General features: G+C 48.0%; 1 protein-coding gene across 2 annotated transcripts in view; it reads right to left on the reverse strand.

Annotated features, from left to right (window-relative positions):
* Window positions 1-304: 304 nt before the first annotated feature.
* The window catches only part of HDLBP (high density lipoprotein binding protein), a 36,832-nt gene continuing 18,579 nt past the window's right edge, over window positions 305-18,557 (reverse strand). For both annotated transcript variants that reach the window (XM_014870371.2, XM_014870373.2), the window contains exons 3-28: window positions 18,341-18,453; window positions 17,317-17,471; window positions 16,625-16,840; window positions 14,805-15,011; window positions 14,133-14,348; window positions 13,119-13,325; window positions 12,808-12,915; window positions 12,185-12,289; window positions 11,679-11,757; window positions 10,892-11,031; window positions 10,507-10,611; window positions 10,094-10,207; window positions 9,678-9,764; window positions 9,370-9,501; window positions 8,833-9,051; window positions 7,784-8,005; window positions 7,346-7,564; window positions 6,513-6,651; window positions 5,962-6,116; window positions 5,253-5,357; window positions 4,465-4,599; window positions 3,791-3,934; window positions 3,438-3,623; window positions 1,958-2,074; window positions 1,416-1,544; window positions 305-851 (exon numbers count right to left, since the gene is read on the reverse strand). In XM_014870371.2, coding sequence (XP_014725857.1) covers window positions 765-851; window positions 1,416-1,544; window positions 1,958-2,074; window positions 3,438-3,623; window positions 3,791-3,934; window positions 4,465-4,599; window positions 5,253-5,357; window positions 5,962-6,116; window positions 6,513-6,651; window positions 7,346-7,564; window positions 7,784-8,005; window positions 8,833-9,051; window positions 9,370-9,501; window positions 9,678-9,764; window positions 10,094-10,207; window positions 10,507-10,611; window positions 10,892-11,031; window positions 11,679-11,757; window positions 12,185-12,289; window positions 12,808-12,915; window positions 13,119-13,325; window positions 14,133-14,348; window positions 14,805-15,011; window positions 16,625-16,840; window positions 17,317-17,471; window positions 18,341-18,416 — 3,804 coding nt within the window. In that variant the 5' untranslated portion in view covers window positions 18,417-18,453 and the 3' untranslated portion in view covers window positions 305-764. The remainder of the gene's footprint in view (window positions 852-1,415; window positions 1,545-1,957; window positions 2,075-3,437; window positions 3,624-3,790; window positions 3,935-4,464; window positions 4,600-5,252; window positions 5,358-5,961; window positions 6,117-6,512; window positions 6,652-7,345; window positions 7,565-7,783; window positions 8,006-8,832; window positions 9,052-9,369; window positions 9,502-9,677; window positions 9,765-10,093; window positions 10,208-10,506; window positions 10,612-10,891; window positions 11,032-11,678; window positions 11,758-12,184; window positions 12,290-12,807; window positions 12,916-13,118; window positions 13,326-14,132; window positions 14,349-14,804; window positions 15,012-16,624; window positions 16,841-17,316; window positions 17,472-18,340; window positions 18,454-18,557) is intronic.

Genomic DNA, 18,557 nt, shown 5'->3' on the forward strand with positions numbered 1-18,557 from the left:
GTGCAGGCTGGGGCTGTGCTTGGTGCGGCGCAGGGACGCGCGCTCGCTGCGCTCACGGGTGTTTTCCTGACCAGGGTAGCCATACGTTGTTCTGGCCCCTTCCATCTCTGCTGTCTCTACAGCCTATTGAAGGTTTTGTTTCTTTAAAAAGCAGATTTCTGACCTTATATATTATTTTAAGCTCTCCCCACAGTCAGCTATCAGCATTAAATGAATTTTTGGCAGTTAAAAGGAAAAAAAGTTGATTGCACTCTACAAAGGTAAGGTAAGGCCTGGGATAAACACAAAGGAAAGAGGGCAAACGTTTTGGCTTTAGAAAGTCAAGGAAATTTATTTCCTGAGGTCATGAGACAGGAAGTAGATTCCTAGCCACAGTAAAGGAGGTCTCCTAATGAAGGCGAGAATGCCTAGTCAGACATGCTCAAGAGAGCAGATTGCTCTGCTAGCGCTTGGGAAGCTGCAAATCTTAGCCACTTGGAGTCAATTATGAAGTTTCTAACAAAAACACACACATTTAGTGTTTGAATCTGAGTGGAAGTCTTGTTCCAAAGGAGGAAAGAATATCCATCAAGAGAGGAGGGTGGGTCCTAGACACGGTGATAGCTGAGGGGAGCAGGATAGGGTCTAGCACTCCAGACACCATTAGGAGACCTCTTGGGACAATTGATTTGTGCTCCAGCCGCTGGGTCAGATTTCAGACAGGAAGTATTTGTGGCAGGTTAGTGTCAGGTCAGCGGGCTGGAGGAGTTTCTGCTTCCAGGTCATTATCGTTTGGGTCCCCAGGGAAGAGTCTTGGGGGCCACTTGAGCCCCAAAGCTGGGGAAGTCTTCAGAACTGCTCATATCAGGGGCCTAGAGCAAACAAAAAGGGAACAAGTTAAGCTCCTGCCCTGCTGCAAACTTACACGGTGAGGCCCTGAGCTAAGCAGCATCGTTGATATCCCAGGAGGAGAGGAAATGGGGAAGAGACAAAAAAAGATCATTGTGGCCCCAGGACCCGAGGTGACATTGAGGAGGGTGCAGATAAGTGCAAAGGGCTCCAGGGGTCCCAGCTCAGTAACTGGGACACTGGAGCAGCACTGGGACAGCTGAGGATGAGCTGCCACTTGTCTCAACTCAGAGCTGCAAACACTGAGCCAGTTCTGTGCTGCAGCAAGAGTCTCAATCCCTAGGCCCTATCCCTACCCCTACCCCTACCCCTAAAAATAATACAACCTGACAGAACACTTTCTGCTAAGGATCCCCCATTCCCCAACAGCTCCACAGTGGTACAGCCAGAGTGGACAAGACATGTGCTCAAGCCACAAAGAGCAGCAAAAAGCTGCTTTCTCTGTCACCGAGAGAGTGCTCTGTGTCCCCAGCATAGAGAGAAGTGTCCCCACACCCTGTGCCCCCCACCTGCAGCACAGCACTCACCTTCTCGTTGTTGACAGTGGCCCAAGGGGCATCTCTCACCACAAAGCCCTTGGATGGGGCCTTGGACTCTTCATGTGAGGAGGGCTTCATGTACACCTGCATTGCCTCGTTGTCCACCACATCTGCAAGCTGCAGTAACACAACCAATGAGGGGGGGATCTGGACAGCTCCTCAAACTGAAATAAAATGCCCACCTCCTCCATCTCACCACACTGCAAACTGTTCAAGCTCACCAGCCTGTTCTACAATGACCAAAAATGATGTGTCAGCACTAGCCTGAGTGCAGACTTTTAACTGGTGCAAGCTGCTACAAGGCAAGAACATGCACATCCTGGGGTGTCCCAGCATTCTCATTCATTGTCCTCTCCTGGACAGAGGGGATAAATCCAGCTGGTTTGAGGGACAGCTGCGGTGGAGGCTGCACAGGGCTCAATTTCTCCGATGCAGTGGAAGAAAACACCACATGGACACAGCTCAGACATCCAGCTCTGTGGCAGGGGAAGCTCTTGCTAAGCCCCATCACAGATTTGCTGAACACTTACATATTCCTCCTCCAAGTTCAGGATGTGATCAATAGCTTCTTCCACGTTCTCAGGGAGTCCTGTCACAGTCACACAGTTGGGGTCAGGAGCTCCACTCTGGGGAAAGCGAATATCCACCTGTAACACAATAACAGCACAAGAATTATACCTGCACATCTGAAATGCCAGAGGCTCCCCATGACCCCTGGAATGGAATCACAGATCACTGTCACTGATGCCCTAATTACTGTCTGTTCACAGCCACAAGTCTGTTTCAGACCTCCACAGCTCAGACACTGAGGGGTGAACAGGTACATACACAGCGGCCCCAAAGCTTGCCCATTTTCCTGTGGAGGAAAGCAGAGCAGTCTGCAGTAAGGACCCAATTTCCAGCAGCCCCTGCTGCTCTCACTCCCAGAAGCTCACTGTTTTCTGGGCAGCTCCTGCAGCAGAGGGGCTGCATTTCCAGACAGTGCCCTCACACTGCTGCAAGCATTTCTACCACTGAGCCACCACCACAAAGCACAACGAGCTTTCTGTGTTTGCCACAGAATAATCCTGGCTGACAATTGCTTTAGAGAGCTGGCCTAGTGCACCCTATGCACAAGCACTGTGTTCTCTCACACCCTGCCTTCCAGATGGGTGCCAGAAATCTAAACAAGACAGGACCAAACCCAAAGGCTGCTCATTTGGGAACCAGTTTGTTTCAATAACTGAGCCTAGTCAAAATGCCAGTCTCCAAAATCCCATCCCTCAGTACTCACATTCCCTGCTGTCCCTGCAGTAAAGCCTGCTGCTGATGCCATATGCTAAAAGGGCAGAGGTCCCTGACCTTCCCAGAGTCAGCTGACTTTGCCACATCCACAGCCCTGAGAATATGCCATGATTCCCAAAGTCAAGGAGATCCACGGTGGCCTAGAGGAATTCCCTAGTTAAGCTCAAGTAGCTGGGGGGTCTGGAGACAGCCTCCTCACAAAGCCTCCCAGCAAGAGGCCTGGCTGCCTACTTCCAGTAATCAGAGCAGCTGATATACCACACCTCCTCCTCTCTCTCAAGATCAGCTGGGACCCTGTCTGCAAGAAACCCAGCAAAAGGGCTCCAGAGAGGGACAGAACTCAGTGCTTCTTGCAGGGCTAGTCCAGAGCACCAAGGAAGCATTCCCCGGTTCCATTTCTGCCTGAGTTCCAGAGAAAACATGACTCATAGCTGAGGTGGTGTGGGGATGCTTCAGCTGGTGTCTAGCTATGGTGCCCAGATAGCCCAGGTACCCTGGGCATAGCAGGGTACCCTGGGCCAGGGATGCTGCTCATATCCTGGTGGAATTGAAGGTGGGCAGGGCAGCACTGCCTTTTCTTTCATGTCTGTTCTAGCTGAAGATGCTGAACAGGCACAAGACACAAAAACCACAAGATGTGAGCCTCATTCAGCACTGAGCTCTTTACACAGGACAGCGTGGCTGCCCAGCCCAGCCTGACCCGTGTGCCATTGCCCCACTGCTCACCTTGAACTCATCCATGATTTTGCGGATGGCTTTTCCACGTGCACCAATGATGCGTGCGTGAACACGATGGTCCAGGGTCACATCCTCAGAAACCATCTGCTCCAGCTCACCAACAATCTTCATGATGGCATCCCGGGCAGCCTCAGCATTCTTCTCATAGCCAGTAATGGTGATCTGGTCTTGGGCCTGGGGCACAGAGATGTGTGAGAGACCAAGATTATAAGCAAGCTTTCTCCCTGCTAATGACCTTTACCATCCACGTTATCCAAAGGCAGTAGACAGAGTTCAGAGCTCTCGAGAAGATGCTCAGACACAACCACTAGCCATCCTTGTACTCTTGTCTGATCTCTCACCTGGCTTTCATCATCCTTGTCAGGGAACTGGATGTTGACCTCATGCTCTGTGCGTATCTGGGTGATCACTGCTCCCTTCCGCCCAATGATTTTAGGGTGATACTTGGGATCTACAGTGACTGTCAGTTTGAAGCTTCGCAAGGCCTGCAACAGGAGAAGCAGAGTGAGAACAGGGAACACACCACGGCTGTTTCAGTCATGTCCACTAAAGTCACAACATTTCCTTCTGGCTTCTGAGATCCATGGAACAGATTTTGCAGAGCCATGCTCGAGCACCCAAGCCATCCATCCACTGGAGCCTTGTGCTTTTGCCAAGTTCAGGGGGAAACTGCAAACAGCAAACAACCACCTAAATCATCCCTAACCTATTATTTAGAGCTGTGATAAGGATTCAGAGAGGATAGGTAGAGAAACTGGCAGCACAGGGAGATTCCCATCCACCAGTGTCTCAAAAGTATGTGAAGGTGTGAGACAGATGTGGGCAGTCCAAAGCTGCATTCCCAAACTCTCCTGTGAGGTCACGGTAAATGAGCTGCCTTTGAGTAACCCATTTATGACCATTCCACACCCACAGAGCAGCTAAGGGTGCCCCTAAAAGATGAGGTGTTCCAGGAGTCTGCACCCAGAGGCTGAAGCCATGTTTGTCTGGAAGGAAGGACAGGCACAAGCCTTACCCGATCTTCCTGTTCAGCTTGCAGCTCCTTCACTCTGTCCAGGAGCCCGAGCTTGGCACGATCCAGGTTGGTAGCCAGCCCAGTGATTGTGATGATATCTGACTGCAGCTCAGGAGCAGGCACCTGGATGTTCACCTGAGTAACAAACAGCAACTATTATTTTGTATCCCTGCTCATTTGTATCACTTGTGATGCCTCGGACTGCAAGCTGGCAGCTCCCTGGTCTCCCCTGACACCAAGACCAGCTCCCACCCAGGCAGCCTAAAAACCACAGAATGGCTGAGGTTGTAAAAGACCTCTGGAAGGTCAAGCTGGGCCAACTAGAGTCAGTTGCCTGGGACCATTTCTAGATGATTTTTGAATAGAACTCTAATTCTTCAGCCCCTGCGCTGGCCTAGAGAGGCCAGGAAACAAATATATGTTCAACAACACTGACTGCAGTCAACCTGCATCAGCCCCAGAGGCTCTGGAGAATTCTCCTGAATTGGTAGGCACAGCAGAGCTGTTTCCCAGGGCCCAGGAGGAAAACAACTCTCACACTGATGAGGAATCCCTGCAGACACCAAACAAGTCATGCAACACTCACAACATCAATACTGATCGTACAGCTTCAGCACAAAACCTACCAAGCCCTGGATCCACGGTCCAAAACATACAGGGATCATTTTCCTATTATGGAACCTTGGATTCCACAGGAGACCAGAGTATGTTGTAAGTGTCCAAACCCCCAACGTGGTCACTTACAGATTCTCCAGGACAGAGGAGACAGAAGAAGGGCAACAACTTACTTCAAACTCATCCATCATTTTGCGGATCCCACTTCCTTTCTGGCCGATGATGTAACGGTGAAGATCAAAGGGAACTTCCACCTCAATGGTGACAGGAACCAGAGCCTGCAAGGGATGGAACACAGATTACCAATGGAAGAACTTCTCCTGTCTTCTAGCTTGCCATATACTTGCCCAAAAGAACATGTTGCTGAACAGAAGTACATTCCCTTGTAGTCAGGATACAAATTTGACAGAAAGAGAGGACAGCTGAGAACACCAAAATGACCTGTTGCACGTTTTTGAAACAAGCCATCTGAAACCCCACCTGTGGGACAGGTTTGTTTTCATATCCTTGGCTTCAGTCTAGCAGATACTTGAAAAACATCACTACAGAAGCATGGCAAGGTCTGCTGAACCTGGAATGACTCAGTCTCAACCAGCTCCTCCTCTTCCCAGCTGTGCTCCATAAAACAATCATGCCATGCTTTTAGGGCTGTTGGGGTTGCTTACAAGTACTACTAATTACAAAGTCAGGCACTATGGTTCGAGCTGCCAGGCTAAGTCACAGAGCAGAGGGGCTTCCGTTGAGCAGTGCAGACTCCCTCTACAGCCAGCATCACTGACCACTTCCATTGCACCTGGACTGAGTAGTTTCTACTCCCACCACCAAAAATTAAATCCAAGCATCACCACCTTAACAGAGTAAGGGGCTGAGAGAGCCACACACCTGCAGCGCCTCCTTTGCTGCCTCACACTTCTCCCTGCGGCCAGAGATGATGATGATATCGCACTTCTTCGGAGAGCTGGGATCTGTGTCCTTCCCTTCCTTGCCTTCCCCACCTTCCTCACCATTCTCCTGCACAGCTGGCTCCACAACAGGGGCTGAAAACATGGAAAGCTTCGTGTTCAATGCACAGAGCCCCCTCCTTGCTCATCATCTTCCTCCTCCAGATCCTAAGGCTCAGCCACCAGTGAGAGCTCAGAGAGACCTCACTAAGCCCAAAGAGCCTTTTTTGTCAGGGTAAGTCCTTGTCCTCTCTGTACTCTGCAGTGACATGTTCACAATACCCAGGTCTGCAGTTTGACCTCCTGAAACCGTCCCCTTCCTAAGAGGACAAGGTTCATGCTAAGCACAGATTCAAGTACACTGCAGGAGCACCAGGGATCAGTTCTCTCCATAAATTTTAAGTAGAACATGCTCACTGGTATAGCATGTAGGCTACACTATATTTATTTGATCATCCCAACTACCATCCAAACATGCATCCACAGGTATACCTGGGTTTTCCTCCCTGTCAGGGAATTTGATCTGGACGCCGTAGTCCCGGGTGATCTGCTGGATCCGGGATCCTTTGGGGCCCATAATGGAGCGGTGGAACTTTTGTGGAATGGTGCATTCGATTGTCACTTGAGCTTCCTGTGGGAAAGCAGAGTTGCTCTATTGCAATGCAGCCTCTTTCACACCAGAAAACATGATGCTTGTGCATGGTGAAATCCAAAATAGACACGGAGAGGAGTCAGAAAAGATAATGGCTGGCAGGGAAAGAACTGAACATTTCCTAGAATCGTTCCTCTCTGACAAGAGCAGAGGATTTAAAGAAGGTTGCCTTTAACTCAGGACATTAAAGGCTTCAGAGAACAAAGCTCAAACTCTATAATACCCTGAAGAGGAGGAAGCATTAGAAGAAATGGAAAAAAATAAGGATAGAAGAGAACAGGTCTGACACTTGACTGCTTCCAAATGCCAATACTAACAGTGCAGAAAACCCCTGAAAGCAACCACTGCCAAAGGCCAGACATGGAGAGGTGCAAGAAGGCTCCAATCTTTTAAGGTCTAGATGTATATCAAGGAGTGGTCTCCTACTTCCACCCCTCAAAACCAAGAAGATTGTCAGAGGAGGAAATTCATTCATACAGCATTGCCATTTTGGAGCCAGCTGCTACCCCCAGGCCAGGATCTAAAGTCTGCAGACTCTGTACGTTGACAGCAAAGGTTCAAATCTAAGAACTATCAGGGGACTTGTTCACATAAAGCTTGGTCATACAGCAGGTTCAAGTAAGACACTGCTGAAGGAACAGAGTACAGAAGAAACAGTTTTTCTACAACATACCAGATCCTCAATGATCTCCTGGATGCGTTTCTTGGCTGCCTCCACACAATCCTTGGCTCCCTTGAGGGTGACTTTATCGCTCTGGGTGCCAGAGCGCGGGAAGCTGACCATCACACCACCATATTCATCTGCAATCTCACGGAGAACTTGTCCTCGACGGATGACAAAGTGGCGGTGGTGCTTGGGGTCAACCACCATGGAGTCTTCAACCACGTTATCCTGCCAACACACAACAGCCAGTCAACCCCACCCGTCCTGGTGATAGGCATGAGCTGGCTACACTCAACAGCAGTCAGCTTACAACCTCACTCCAAGGTAAGGAAGAATCTTCCTGAGCTCCCACAAAAAGCAAAAAATGGTTTAAGACAAGCAGGCCCTTCATGCTGACTCATTACACTTTGCCACAGTGGGAGACAAGAAAGCAGAAAAAGTTCATACCAAGTTCTTGATGAGGGCCTCCAGCTCCTTCTGTGCCTCTTTGACAGCTTCCTCTGTTCCCATGATAGTAATCAGTTCCTGATCTTTGTCCTCAGAGGTGGGGAAGATGATGCGGGCCCCTGTGTTGTCTCGCACCTTACGGATGTTGCCACCACCCTTGCCAATAAGGAATTTGTGGTACTCTGGCTTTGCACGGAGGTCCACAGTATAACTCTTTGTTTGCTGAAAGGAGACAGAGACCCATGGAACATGTTAATATATAGAAAATGTCCATCAGCACCAACAGTCAGCATTTAGATATGTTATCTGCACCCACATACAGAGTGCTGCAAAGGCAAGGTAAATGCAGTGCACAGTTGAAAGTAAAAAAGGTATACAATGTCTTAGATTAAAAACACTACCCAAAAATGTTCTCAGGGCCAAAAACCTAACTGTACACTCAGCATGACCAATGAGAATATGAGCAGACTTCCCTAGGAGGATCTGACAGATACAAAAGGCAATGAAATAATTTGCTAACCAACAGCTGCAAGCCAGGCTCCCAGAGGCAACCAACCAATTCCCAAGGAGAACATGTTCACATGCTGACCCTAGAAAGCTTGCTATTAAAATGACCAGTCAGTCACAACTCAGAGCAAGGTCTTGTAGTCAAAAGCTCTCAACTCTGAATATATGCAGTGAAATGGAAGAACTGGAGCTGAGATGCAAAGATCAAGAAAGAAGTGAAGACCTATAGAGTATACTGTTTCAGAGAAGTGCTGATACCCAAAAAGATTCAAACCACAGAAGCAGGGAGCCTTAACTCTGAGTATATCATCAGTGTGGCCAGAGATGCATTACAGACAGTTCTACCCATGAGAGAACTCATTGTCACAAGAATAGAAGTAAAGTTTTCTTTTAATCATCCAAACTGTACTCAAATCCCTCAAAAGAGGATTTGTTCAGTTGATGCCAAAGGCTTCCATGCAGACAGAGGGAACCACTTCAACCTCCAAAAAGAAACAGCTAATCAAACCAATCTGCTTCTTCCCCTGTAAGGCAAGGCTCACCTTCTCCTCTGCCAGATGCAGCAGCTGTTTCTTGGCTTTCTCCACATCCTGGGCTGGGCCCCTGATGGTCACAGTGTCACTGCCAGAGCCCTCTGTGGGGAAGTGGATGTGGACTCCACCACATTCCTCCATGATGGAGCGGATGAAGCGGCCTTTGGCGCCAATGAGGGAATTGTGGAGTTTGGAAGGAATCGAGACCTCCACCTCTGTGATGTTGGCCTAGGCAGGACAGTATGGGGTGTTAGTCAAGCTATAGCAATGTTTTTGCACAGACTTTGCTTGACCTCTAACTCCTACATTGCCAGGAGCTTTGCAGAGCTGTGTGAGAAATGCATGACCAGAGGGAATTGGGACTGGCCACTCCTAACATACGAGCAGCCACAAACTTCAGCTGAAGAGTCAAGAACAGACTGACATCCATATGTGTCTCACCCCTGCTGCACCCCACTACAAGCACTTCTATATTTAAATGTCCTGTAACTCCTATATTTATGTTTTCAAGTCCCTAACCTGCCACAGGCCAGTTGTTTCACTTACCAGTTCCTTTTGGATAGCCAAAATTCTATGGCGAGCAGCCTCACAGTTTGCTCTTTTGCCTGTGATAACAATTGTCTCTGAATTGCTGTTCTCAGCTGGGAGATCTATTTTGGTGTTGCTTTCTTCACGGATCTGCCACAAAAAAAAAAAAAAATCCCAGCAAAATAATTTGAGAGGTGTCCCATGTCAGAAAAAAAAGGCTTTGGAGGTTTTATTTTACATTATCAATGAGCAGGAGAGGCCAGTGAATTAGATTTTGCTGCAGGCAGTCACCATAATGAGCAGTGAAGACAGGACAGATATCTCACCTTCTTGATGTTGGCACCTCCTTTCCCTATGATGTTCTTGTGGAATTGTTTGAAGATGGGAACAGAAATAGAAAAGCTGTTTTCAACCTAAGAGACAAAGGAAGGGAGAATTGAAGATTACACCATCCTGGCAAGTGAGGCACCATCCCAGGAACTTGATAAACAAGCTTCTGACAACAGGCTTAGACCCAAGGAATTCTCCATATGGGACACTTCCAAGAATAAGCACAGGCATGAACCCTCTCCTATAGCCCTTCAATAACAGGTATTACTTGCCTGCCCCCAAACACACAGAACTATGTCCACAATTCCCTCATCTTGAGGTGTGTCAGCCCTAGCCAAGCCACTACAGCTCTGCTCTATTCCAGGGTTATCCAGACAGGGAAGAGAGAACATCAGATAGAAGCCTCCCTTACCAGGTCTGCCACCATCTTTTGCATGTACTTGGTGCACTTCTCCACCTCGTTTTTGGGACCCCTGAGTTGGACAATGTCACTCTTGTGTGCAGGGTCTGGGAAGTTGATGATAACCTGCAGGAAACAGTCACTTAGGGTCAACTCAAACAAATACAAGAATTGTCATGTCAGACATGTGCAAAGGTTGGGGGGATCCTGCACATCTCCTTTCCCATTTGGAAGCAGGTAACCATGTCAGCTGTGTCTGGCCAGAAGAACCATCTTCTCACACGTATTAGATGTAAGAGCAGACACAGATCAGTTAGATATTTCTCATACTCACAGACACTACATTTATGACTTTACTGGCCATGTGTCTGTTACCAATGTAGGAAATATGCCCTCTGAAGCCCTCATCTCCTAGAAGGCCTTACCTCTGGGAATTTCTCCCGGATTTCCCGGATCCGCTCGCCCTTCTGCCCAATGATGGTCCGGTGGAATTTCTGCTCAATGATTAGGTCCTTGGTGCGTTCATTTTCCTGTGGAGAACAGAATTTACATGGAGTGTTCAGCAGGAGAGCCACATAATTGTAATTACCAGTTTGCTGCCTGCCAGCTTACTTGTCATCAATGTTTTTCCTCCAGATATAATTCACTCTAGGTTGACAGAGGAGGGGATCTCCAAGGGAATAGAGGAACTTGCACTTGTCAGGATATCCAAGTGCTCAGCGGGCAAGGGGCACACACCTCTACCAGAAGGTTACTAGGGAACACAAGAACTCAAACCCTGTGGCCTCCAGGGCACCACATCCCACTAACCATACGGGAAGCGAGTTCCAGCAGCTCTTTCTTGGCCTGTTGGACCCCCTGTGGGTCTCCTTCAATTCTGATCAGGTTGCTCTTCTCATTGTCCGGGGGAATGCGCACAGACACCTTGTAGAGGTCCTTAATCCTGTTAACTGCAAGGCAAGGGCTGTGGTGACACACTCTGCTAGGGCAAGGTTTGGAAGCAAAGATACCTTGACTAGAGACTGTTTAAGAAGTACATCACCCTCTGAGGAAAGGCCAGAGGGGTGGAGCTGAATCAGGGGAAAGTGCCTCTTCACCCTGGGGCTCAGCAAGATCTGAGCTGCCCTGGAAGCTGTATAATTAAATACTAGGCATCTAGAAGCAATAGTTCACTTGTCAGAGTGGGGCATCTGTTTCTTAACCAGACAGCACCATATTTAGACTAGAAGATACTCATTAATTTCTAATCCCAAATTCTTTTTTGGAGAGAAACTCACTATGCAGATTTTTACTCCCCCAACTGAGTTCTAAAATTAAATTCACATGCTTGGAAAAAAAAAAAAAAAAGACAACTCTCCAACCTCCCCAAAACACAAAAATTCTGCCAAGACATAGCAAAGTTATCTGCTCAACTTTCCAAGACATTAAAGCCATCCCAAAGCCCCACTGCCCATTTATCCTCTTGTGCCAACTTCACTCCAGAAGGGCAGAGGCAATGGAATGGAGGCAGCACCCTGGTTGAGCTGGAGAGCAACGATCTGATGGACTAATCACAGAGAGTCTGAGCACAGAAGGGTAAGAAAGGCACCCCACTTACTGTTAGCTCCGTTCTTGCCAATGAGGTGTCGGTGGAATTTGTGGTCAACATTGATTTCTGCATAATCCATCCGGTTGATCTACAAAGAATTGTACAGGGCTAGGCAGGGCAGGGCCTCTCTGCTGCTGCCTGTGCCCACTGCCAGTGCAGGCACTGACTCCAGCTGCCAGCTACAAGCACTCCTCCTGCCAGTGAGCAGAGCAGAACACTCCTCTGCTTTGAGCTGAGAGCACCATGCTTGTGAAACATTGAAAAGCACTTAAAATGCCTCTCCAGCTGTACCTGAAAGAGAATCTCTCCTTCTCTGCATCAAAAGACTAAAGATGTGCTTGTGATTTTTTAAGAAAAGCATAACCAAGGTTTTTGTTCACCTGCTACACAACTTGCCTTCTGCAAGTTCTGTTAAGCCTGTGAAGATACCCACAAATGTGAGCTACACTTCATCTCTGTTGCCCCACCTTTCCCCACTTTCTTCTTATATACCAGAACTAGTACCACAAACTTACCAGATCCTTGACCATGACTTCAATCTGTTCCTGAGCCACATTCACATCTTCTGTAGGTCCTTCCAAAGTGATTTTGTCTTCTCCTTCAGTGAATTCGATGTGAACCTTGAGACACAAGGCAAGGAAACCAGTAAGAATTTTCTAAGACACAAGCCAGGTTCAACGCTGTCAGTCAGGCTTGCACCATCAATCCCTACATGATTTCAGAAGTAGGCAACCTAGAATTTTGGCCATATCAGTGTCATAAGGTTTTGGTGCTGTCTTGGAATCTGCAAGGGCTTTAGAGAAGTTCCTCACCAAGCCTTTCTCCAGATACCATCTAACTCAAAAGGGAGAAGCCTTATTGAGCTCAGCATTTCCTGCTACATTGAGCTCAGGTTTCCTGCTACATCAATTCTCCAAATACTAACACACAAAGCTTCCTTTGAAGGACTCAATGCTTGAAAGCAACATAGGATGGGAAGTGTTCAAGACAGGAGAATTTGGTAGCTCCCCCGAATATTACAAGATCTGTATCATTTTCTTCCTGGTTTTATCCATGCTAGAATACATTTTTCTCTCTATAGAGAGTGAACTGGATTAAGCCTACTTCAACTTGTGCTAAGATAATAGTTCATCCATACCTTTGGCATCTGCTGAGTTATTTTGGCCAGGTTTTGTCCTTTCTTTCCAATGATGAAACGATGAAGCCAAGAGGGGGCTGAGACCGAGGAGACGGTAAAACTGTTGGCCTGAGAGACAGAGAAGCTGTTAGATGGACAGACTGCAAGAGGCCTTCACAAAAATTCACTTCCAATTCCCATGATGCACCCTCGTTATTGAGTTCTAAGCTGCATCTCTAACACCCTGACAGAGACCACCCCCCTCCACCTGTCAGTGCCCAGGGATGTATTTGTGGGGCTTTCAAAGGAGGCCTGGCCCATCCAGTCAATACCTTTGCATAGACTTCAGTCAATGCTTGCCCAAGCTTTTCAGGCTCGCCTCGCAGTATCACCGTCTCCGAGCTACTGTCAGTGGGTGGGATCTCGACAGAGACTCCAGTTTTCTCCAAGATCTCCTGCAGGGAATTACCCTTGGGGCCGATGACATACTTGTGCTGGGACTTCTTCACCTCCACAGCGATGGTAGTAGTCTTCTTTTTCTGTAGGAGCAGAGGCACTGGAGCATCAATCACAAGGGAGCAGGGAACGATAAAAGTGAAAGGAAGAGACACAAGATGCAGTGAAGCTCAGCACCCAGGAAAGATGAGAGCAAAGGTGAGCACAGGAGTTTCTGCAGTACCCTATCATCTTTGGGACCTGCCTACAGAAAGGCCTATTCTCAAAAATTTACAGGTGAAGTACAAAAATTCTGTTTAAGCTCCCTGGGACACTACATGGAAGAGATCATATACACACCCCTGCCCTTGCACAATGCCCAGCTGTCCCCAGGCAGTGCTGTAATGCAACACCACGCTATAAGCTGATTACCTGTGTTGAAACTCAGACTGGTACAAATTTCAGATGAGGAAAAACAGACCAACAACCCACAACAAGGATATTCACAGTGACATGAGCAATGGAAAATAAACTGAAGTGAAATTTACTTTTCAGCAACTTCAACTCATGTAACAATTTTGATACTGTCAGTTGGCCACACTGTAGCCTCCACACTTCCCTCCTTCCTTTGCAGCACTTGTGAAAACACGCACCCTGAGAGCTGTTTGTGGTCTGCTAATTTCCATTAGACAAAAAAGGAGGAGATCTGTCACATCCCTGGCAGAATCACCCCAAGCCCCACTCTGCTGAGCAAGGAAATGGTAAGACCCGTGTCCATGTACTGCAAGGGCTGCTGAGCAAGAGCTGACAAGAGGAGTATGCAACTGAGGGATGCACAAAAGTAGAACAAGAAGGGAAGAGAGGCTCTGAGCAGGTAGGGGAAGATGGGAAGCTCTAGGGACCATCCATACCTTCTCTTCATAGATCTTCTTAACACGAGCCACAGCCTGGGCCAGCTGTTCCTTTTCCCCTGTGAAGACTATCTCTGTCTTGTTAACGCTGGGTGGAGGAATGTTGATGCGTGTCCCTGTCTCCTGCATGAGCTCACTCACCAGCTTGTTGTAAGGGCCAGCAATGAAGGGATGGTACACTTTCTCCACGTCCAGCCGCTCCACAGCACGCTTATCCTGCAAGAATCCACAACAGTCCTCAGTGGAAACTGCTGGTGATATTACCATCTCTGCCACATGCAGGTCAATTCCCAGCACTGTCTTGCTTGACACTCTCGCCCAAGCACCCTTTCCAGTTTGCAGGCTCCATCCCTTTCCATCTACAAATACTGCTGCTCCCAATTATTTATGATGTTCACCTCTAATCTCCTGTCTTATCTCAGCTGGCATCTAATGTGGTTCACTTCAAAATATGGAAAGTGCTTATCTGACTTTAGACATGGACAAAAGGGAGAACCAGAAGGTGCAGAACCTGGAAGTAGTGCTCAGCCAGTGGAATGGCACACATCTCTGCTCACACTAACAGCGTTACCATTAGCTGCAGCCAGAGTGGCTACAAACATCTGATACACCATAGAGAACCAAAATGGCCGTTCAGACAATGACATAGCAGAGATCACAGGACTGAAGTACCTGCTCAGCAGAGATAAGCAGGATCTCGTGTCGGGCCTTTTCAATCCCTTCCTTAGTGCCAGTGATCTTGATCTGGTTGCTGGGGTCATCTGGGCGGGGGATCTGGATCTTGGTTGCAGTTTTGAGCTCCAGGTCCTGCAGCTTCTCACCATTCTTTCCAATCACAAAACGGTGGTGCTCCTTGGGGATGGCAACTGTCGCTGAAGCCTGCAATACAAAGGCCAAGCTTCTATGAGAGCCCTTGCCTGTACAGGGAAAGCTTTTCAGATGCTGCTTAGTGCTACAACTGAGGAGTAAACACAATCCTTCCAGCACATCCATCTAGCACAAGACTGATACTATGCCAGAAGAGTTGGTCTAAGGTGCCTATATTCCAGGAGTCTAAACCCCACTATTCCCTATAAAGCCTTCTGTTTTCTCAGGAGCAGTACTCTGAATAAGCAAAGGCCTTCAGTCACAGATGAGGAGATGTCTATGTTCCACTGTATCAGTCTCTCAGCACCAGAGAGCAACTGGGACGATGGCTCTGGGGTAGAGTTTATCTGAACTCTGATATCTGCTGCCAAGGCTACAGAGGAGAAGACACAGTCTGACTACTAGGAAACTGAAATTCAACACCAGAAACTTATACCAGCAGGCAGAGAGCTCAACTATGCTTACCATTACTGAGTGCTAAGGTGTCTTCAAAGCAGCACATGCTGCTTCAGGGACTGCTTCTAGATGGCTCCTCTTGAAAGAGGAGTCTCCACAACTTTTCTCAATCTAACATTAAAGCGCTGGCTTGTAACAGGGATTTCTGACTTCTTCCCTTCTCGAAGAGTTTTTACTGGCCTGACAGCTTAGGTTAGCATAGCTTACTATGCTCCTGATCCCAGTGAATATGTAACTACTAACTACCTAGGCACTTACAATTCAAGCTACAATGGAAAAAGAAATAAATCAAAAACAGATCATTTGGTGTGACTCTTCAACTTCCTGTCCACATACAGCCAAGCTTAGGAGAAGCTGCAATGCAGACACACCTTTCAGACCTGGGGCCAAGCAGGAGGGATATTTGAGGACAGTGGGGCATGGATCTGTGGTAGTACAACCTAAACTATTTTTCCAGATGCACATTAGGTAGTGTTTGTCCCTTTTTGGTCCCTCTGGCAGGGTATGACACACAGGCTGCACAGAACTGAGCAGACATGGTATTAACTACTGCATTAACTACCTTGGACATGGCACTTTAAGACACACCATGACAGCTGGCTGTGATGGATCTTAACGAGAAATACCATTTTGATAATGAACTCAAGAACCTGAAGGTAAGAAATCAAAATGCAGAGGACTGAAATGAGAAGCAACTGAAACAAGAAGTCTTCAATTACCTACCAATGGGGCTCAAGTTACACAACTCAGAACCCCGACCTGAAGCTTCCAGCATTTGGCAGAACTCCCTCTACACTACTTTTCTTTCTCCCATCCCTTCACATACTTCTCTGAAGGACTTTGGAGAAAGCACCATTCCATTCTCACACACTATGAATTTGTGTGAGGGGCCTGTACCCTGCCAGCACCAGCATCTCAGCACAAAGTCACAGATTGAAGACTCCACCCTTCATGCAACACCATGGCCTGTAATTAGCTTTGAACCCTATTTTAAGATTCATTTCCATTCCAGATTGCCAATTGTATGCTTTGAAAATATATGGCAAAGCTGAATTAGTCATCTAATAACACCTCTTTGGCTTAAAAGCACACACACCCAAGGGTCTCAAAGCATTCAGGAGTCTTGGGCAAGAACAATGATCAAGTGAGAAACAGTTAGCTGCTCTCACCTGAGTCTGCAGTCGAGCAACAATTTCCTTCCGAGCCTTCATGACTGCTTCCAGCTTGCCAGAGACCATGATGGAAAGGCCCTGGTCCTTTGCCAGAGACAGCTCCAGGTGAGCTCCTGTCTTCTGCATGATGTCAAGGCAGATCTTGGCCTGCTCGCCTTCTCCAAACTGATTCATGTCCTTGTATTTCCTCTCCTCCAGCGGCACATGAAACACCTGCACAGCCACAGACACACAAAAGAGCACAGCAAGCTGTCAGTGTGCTTTTGCCTGACAGTTCCTCTCTCTTTCATGGCCATACAGGACTTTAGTGGCAAGCTGACCAGCCAGGTTTGTGCAGCACATCAAACAGCTGTGCCCAGGGAAGTGCAGGAGCACTGCAGCAGCCAGTCTGCCCCACACCAGGACTCTTCCTAAAGGGGGATTAGCACACACTACAGGAATGATGCAATCCTCCCTTCAGGTCTGCTTCAGCTATTAGTGGAACAGGGATGCAGAGCTACTTCTGGACAGTTTTCCAACACACCCCTCCCCTCCAGAGCAATCCTAGCTCTCAGCTGCAATAGCAGGGTAAAACACAAAGAGACTGACATACCAAGGATTTCATACTCCAGGGAATGCTTCACTTCACCTACTTACCTACTTCTGGAAATGGGGGAAAGACAGGAGATAAGACATCCACTCCCACCAACCTGAGTGATGACAGAAGCCTTTATTGGTCGAATTTTGCTCCAGGGACCAGCAGGTTCCTGGGCAGCTTCCAAACATGGTGCTTTCTCAGGGAGTGGAGGGAAGGCTTCCTTGTAGGTTGGAGGATCATTCTCTTCTTCAGAGTTTAAAGCTGTAACTGGAGTAAAGCAAATAGGGCAAATGAGTCACTTTCCCTGAAGAAATGCCCCTGTTCACAGGCAGTGCAATTGTAATTAGGCACCACTAACAAGGGAGAGCAAATGGCTTGTGCCCTGCTATTAATCCTATTACAACTATGCCTATGGGGCTGCCAAGTCTGGAGCATGACTGACATCAGCATTGCACAGACTGCAGTGGATGCCACAAACCACCAGCCTTGTCTGAGCTGGCACAGGGGGTGCAGGGAGTGAACACACAAGTGAATGGTGGCAGCAAGCAGCACCTTATTGCCAATTTTGTCAACGGGGGGTCAATTAGGGGAAAATGAGCAGAGCAGGAAGAAGTGAAAGGAGCAATAGTGCTGGTCAGAAAGGGATAAGACAAACATAAGCCCAGGAAATAGGCAGAGAAGGACTATTAGGGCAAAGTCTAGGGAAAGCCTGTATGCCTGTACACTATGTGGGACTCACTTGTGCACTGGGCCGTATCAAATGGGGCAGTTCATGGCTGGGAATGGATGCCAAAACCCACCTCTGAGTCAGTTCATATGTTACTGACCACCCCCAGCACTTGGCTGAGAAAAGGGTGGAAATGATAGTCCAGCACATTGATCGTGGGGCTCTCGTGTAGCTCAGTGCCCCATCCCAGCACTGCCAGCCAGAACTCTCTGAAGTGTTCAGGCCCATCTCCTCACAGCCCTGCATTGTGCAGCACCACCACTGTGCTGCTGGGGGTGGAAAGCTAGAGTCTACCAAAACACTAATTTAGGAAAGAAAAATGCTCACTTTTGGGGAATCAGACACATGGAGTGAGCTTGAGTAAGAGGTCTGTGCAGTCTGGATCTAAAAGCACATCACAGGAACTCACCTTTCACTTGCTGCTGAGCCAGGCCGCTGCGGTGTTCAGCAAAGCTCTCCTGGGTCAAAACTGCCACAGAGCTCATTGTCGACTTCCCACCCACACACAATCCGGGTATGCCACTGCAAGAGATGAAGTGGCAACAGTATTACCAATAGCACTCAGGATGTAAAAGCTAGTCCGGGAAGACAAAGTATATGTTACTGAGCACTCTTCCAGTCATTCT

Source organism: Sturnus vulgaris, chromosome 10 (assembly GCF_052056855.1).
Source record: "Sturnus vulgaris isolate bStuVul1 chromosome 10, bStuVul1.hap1, whole genome shotgun sequence".
In the NCBI taxonomy this organism is placed as follows: domain Eukaryota; kingdom Metazoa; phylum Chordata; class Aves; order Passeriformes; family Sturnidae; genus Sturnus; species Sturnus vulgaris.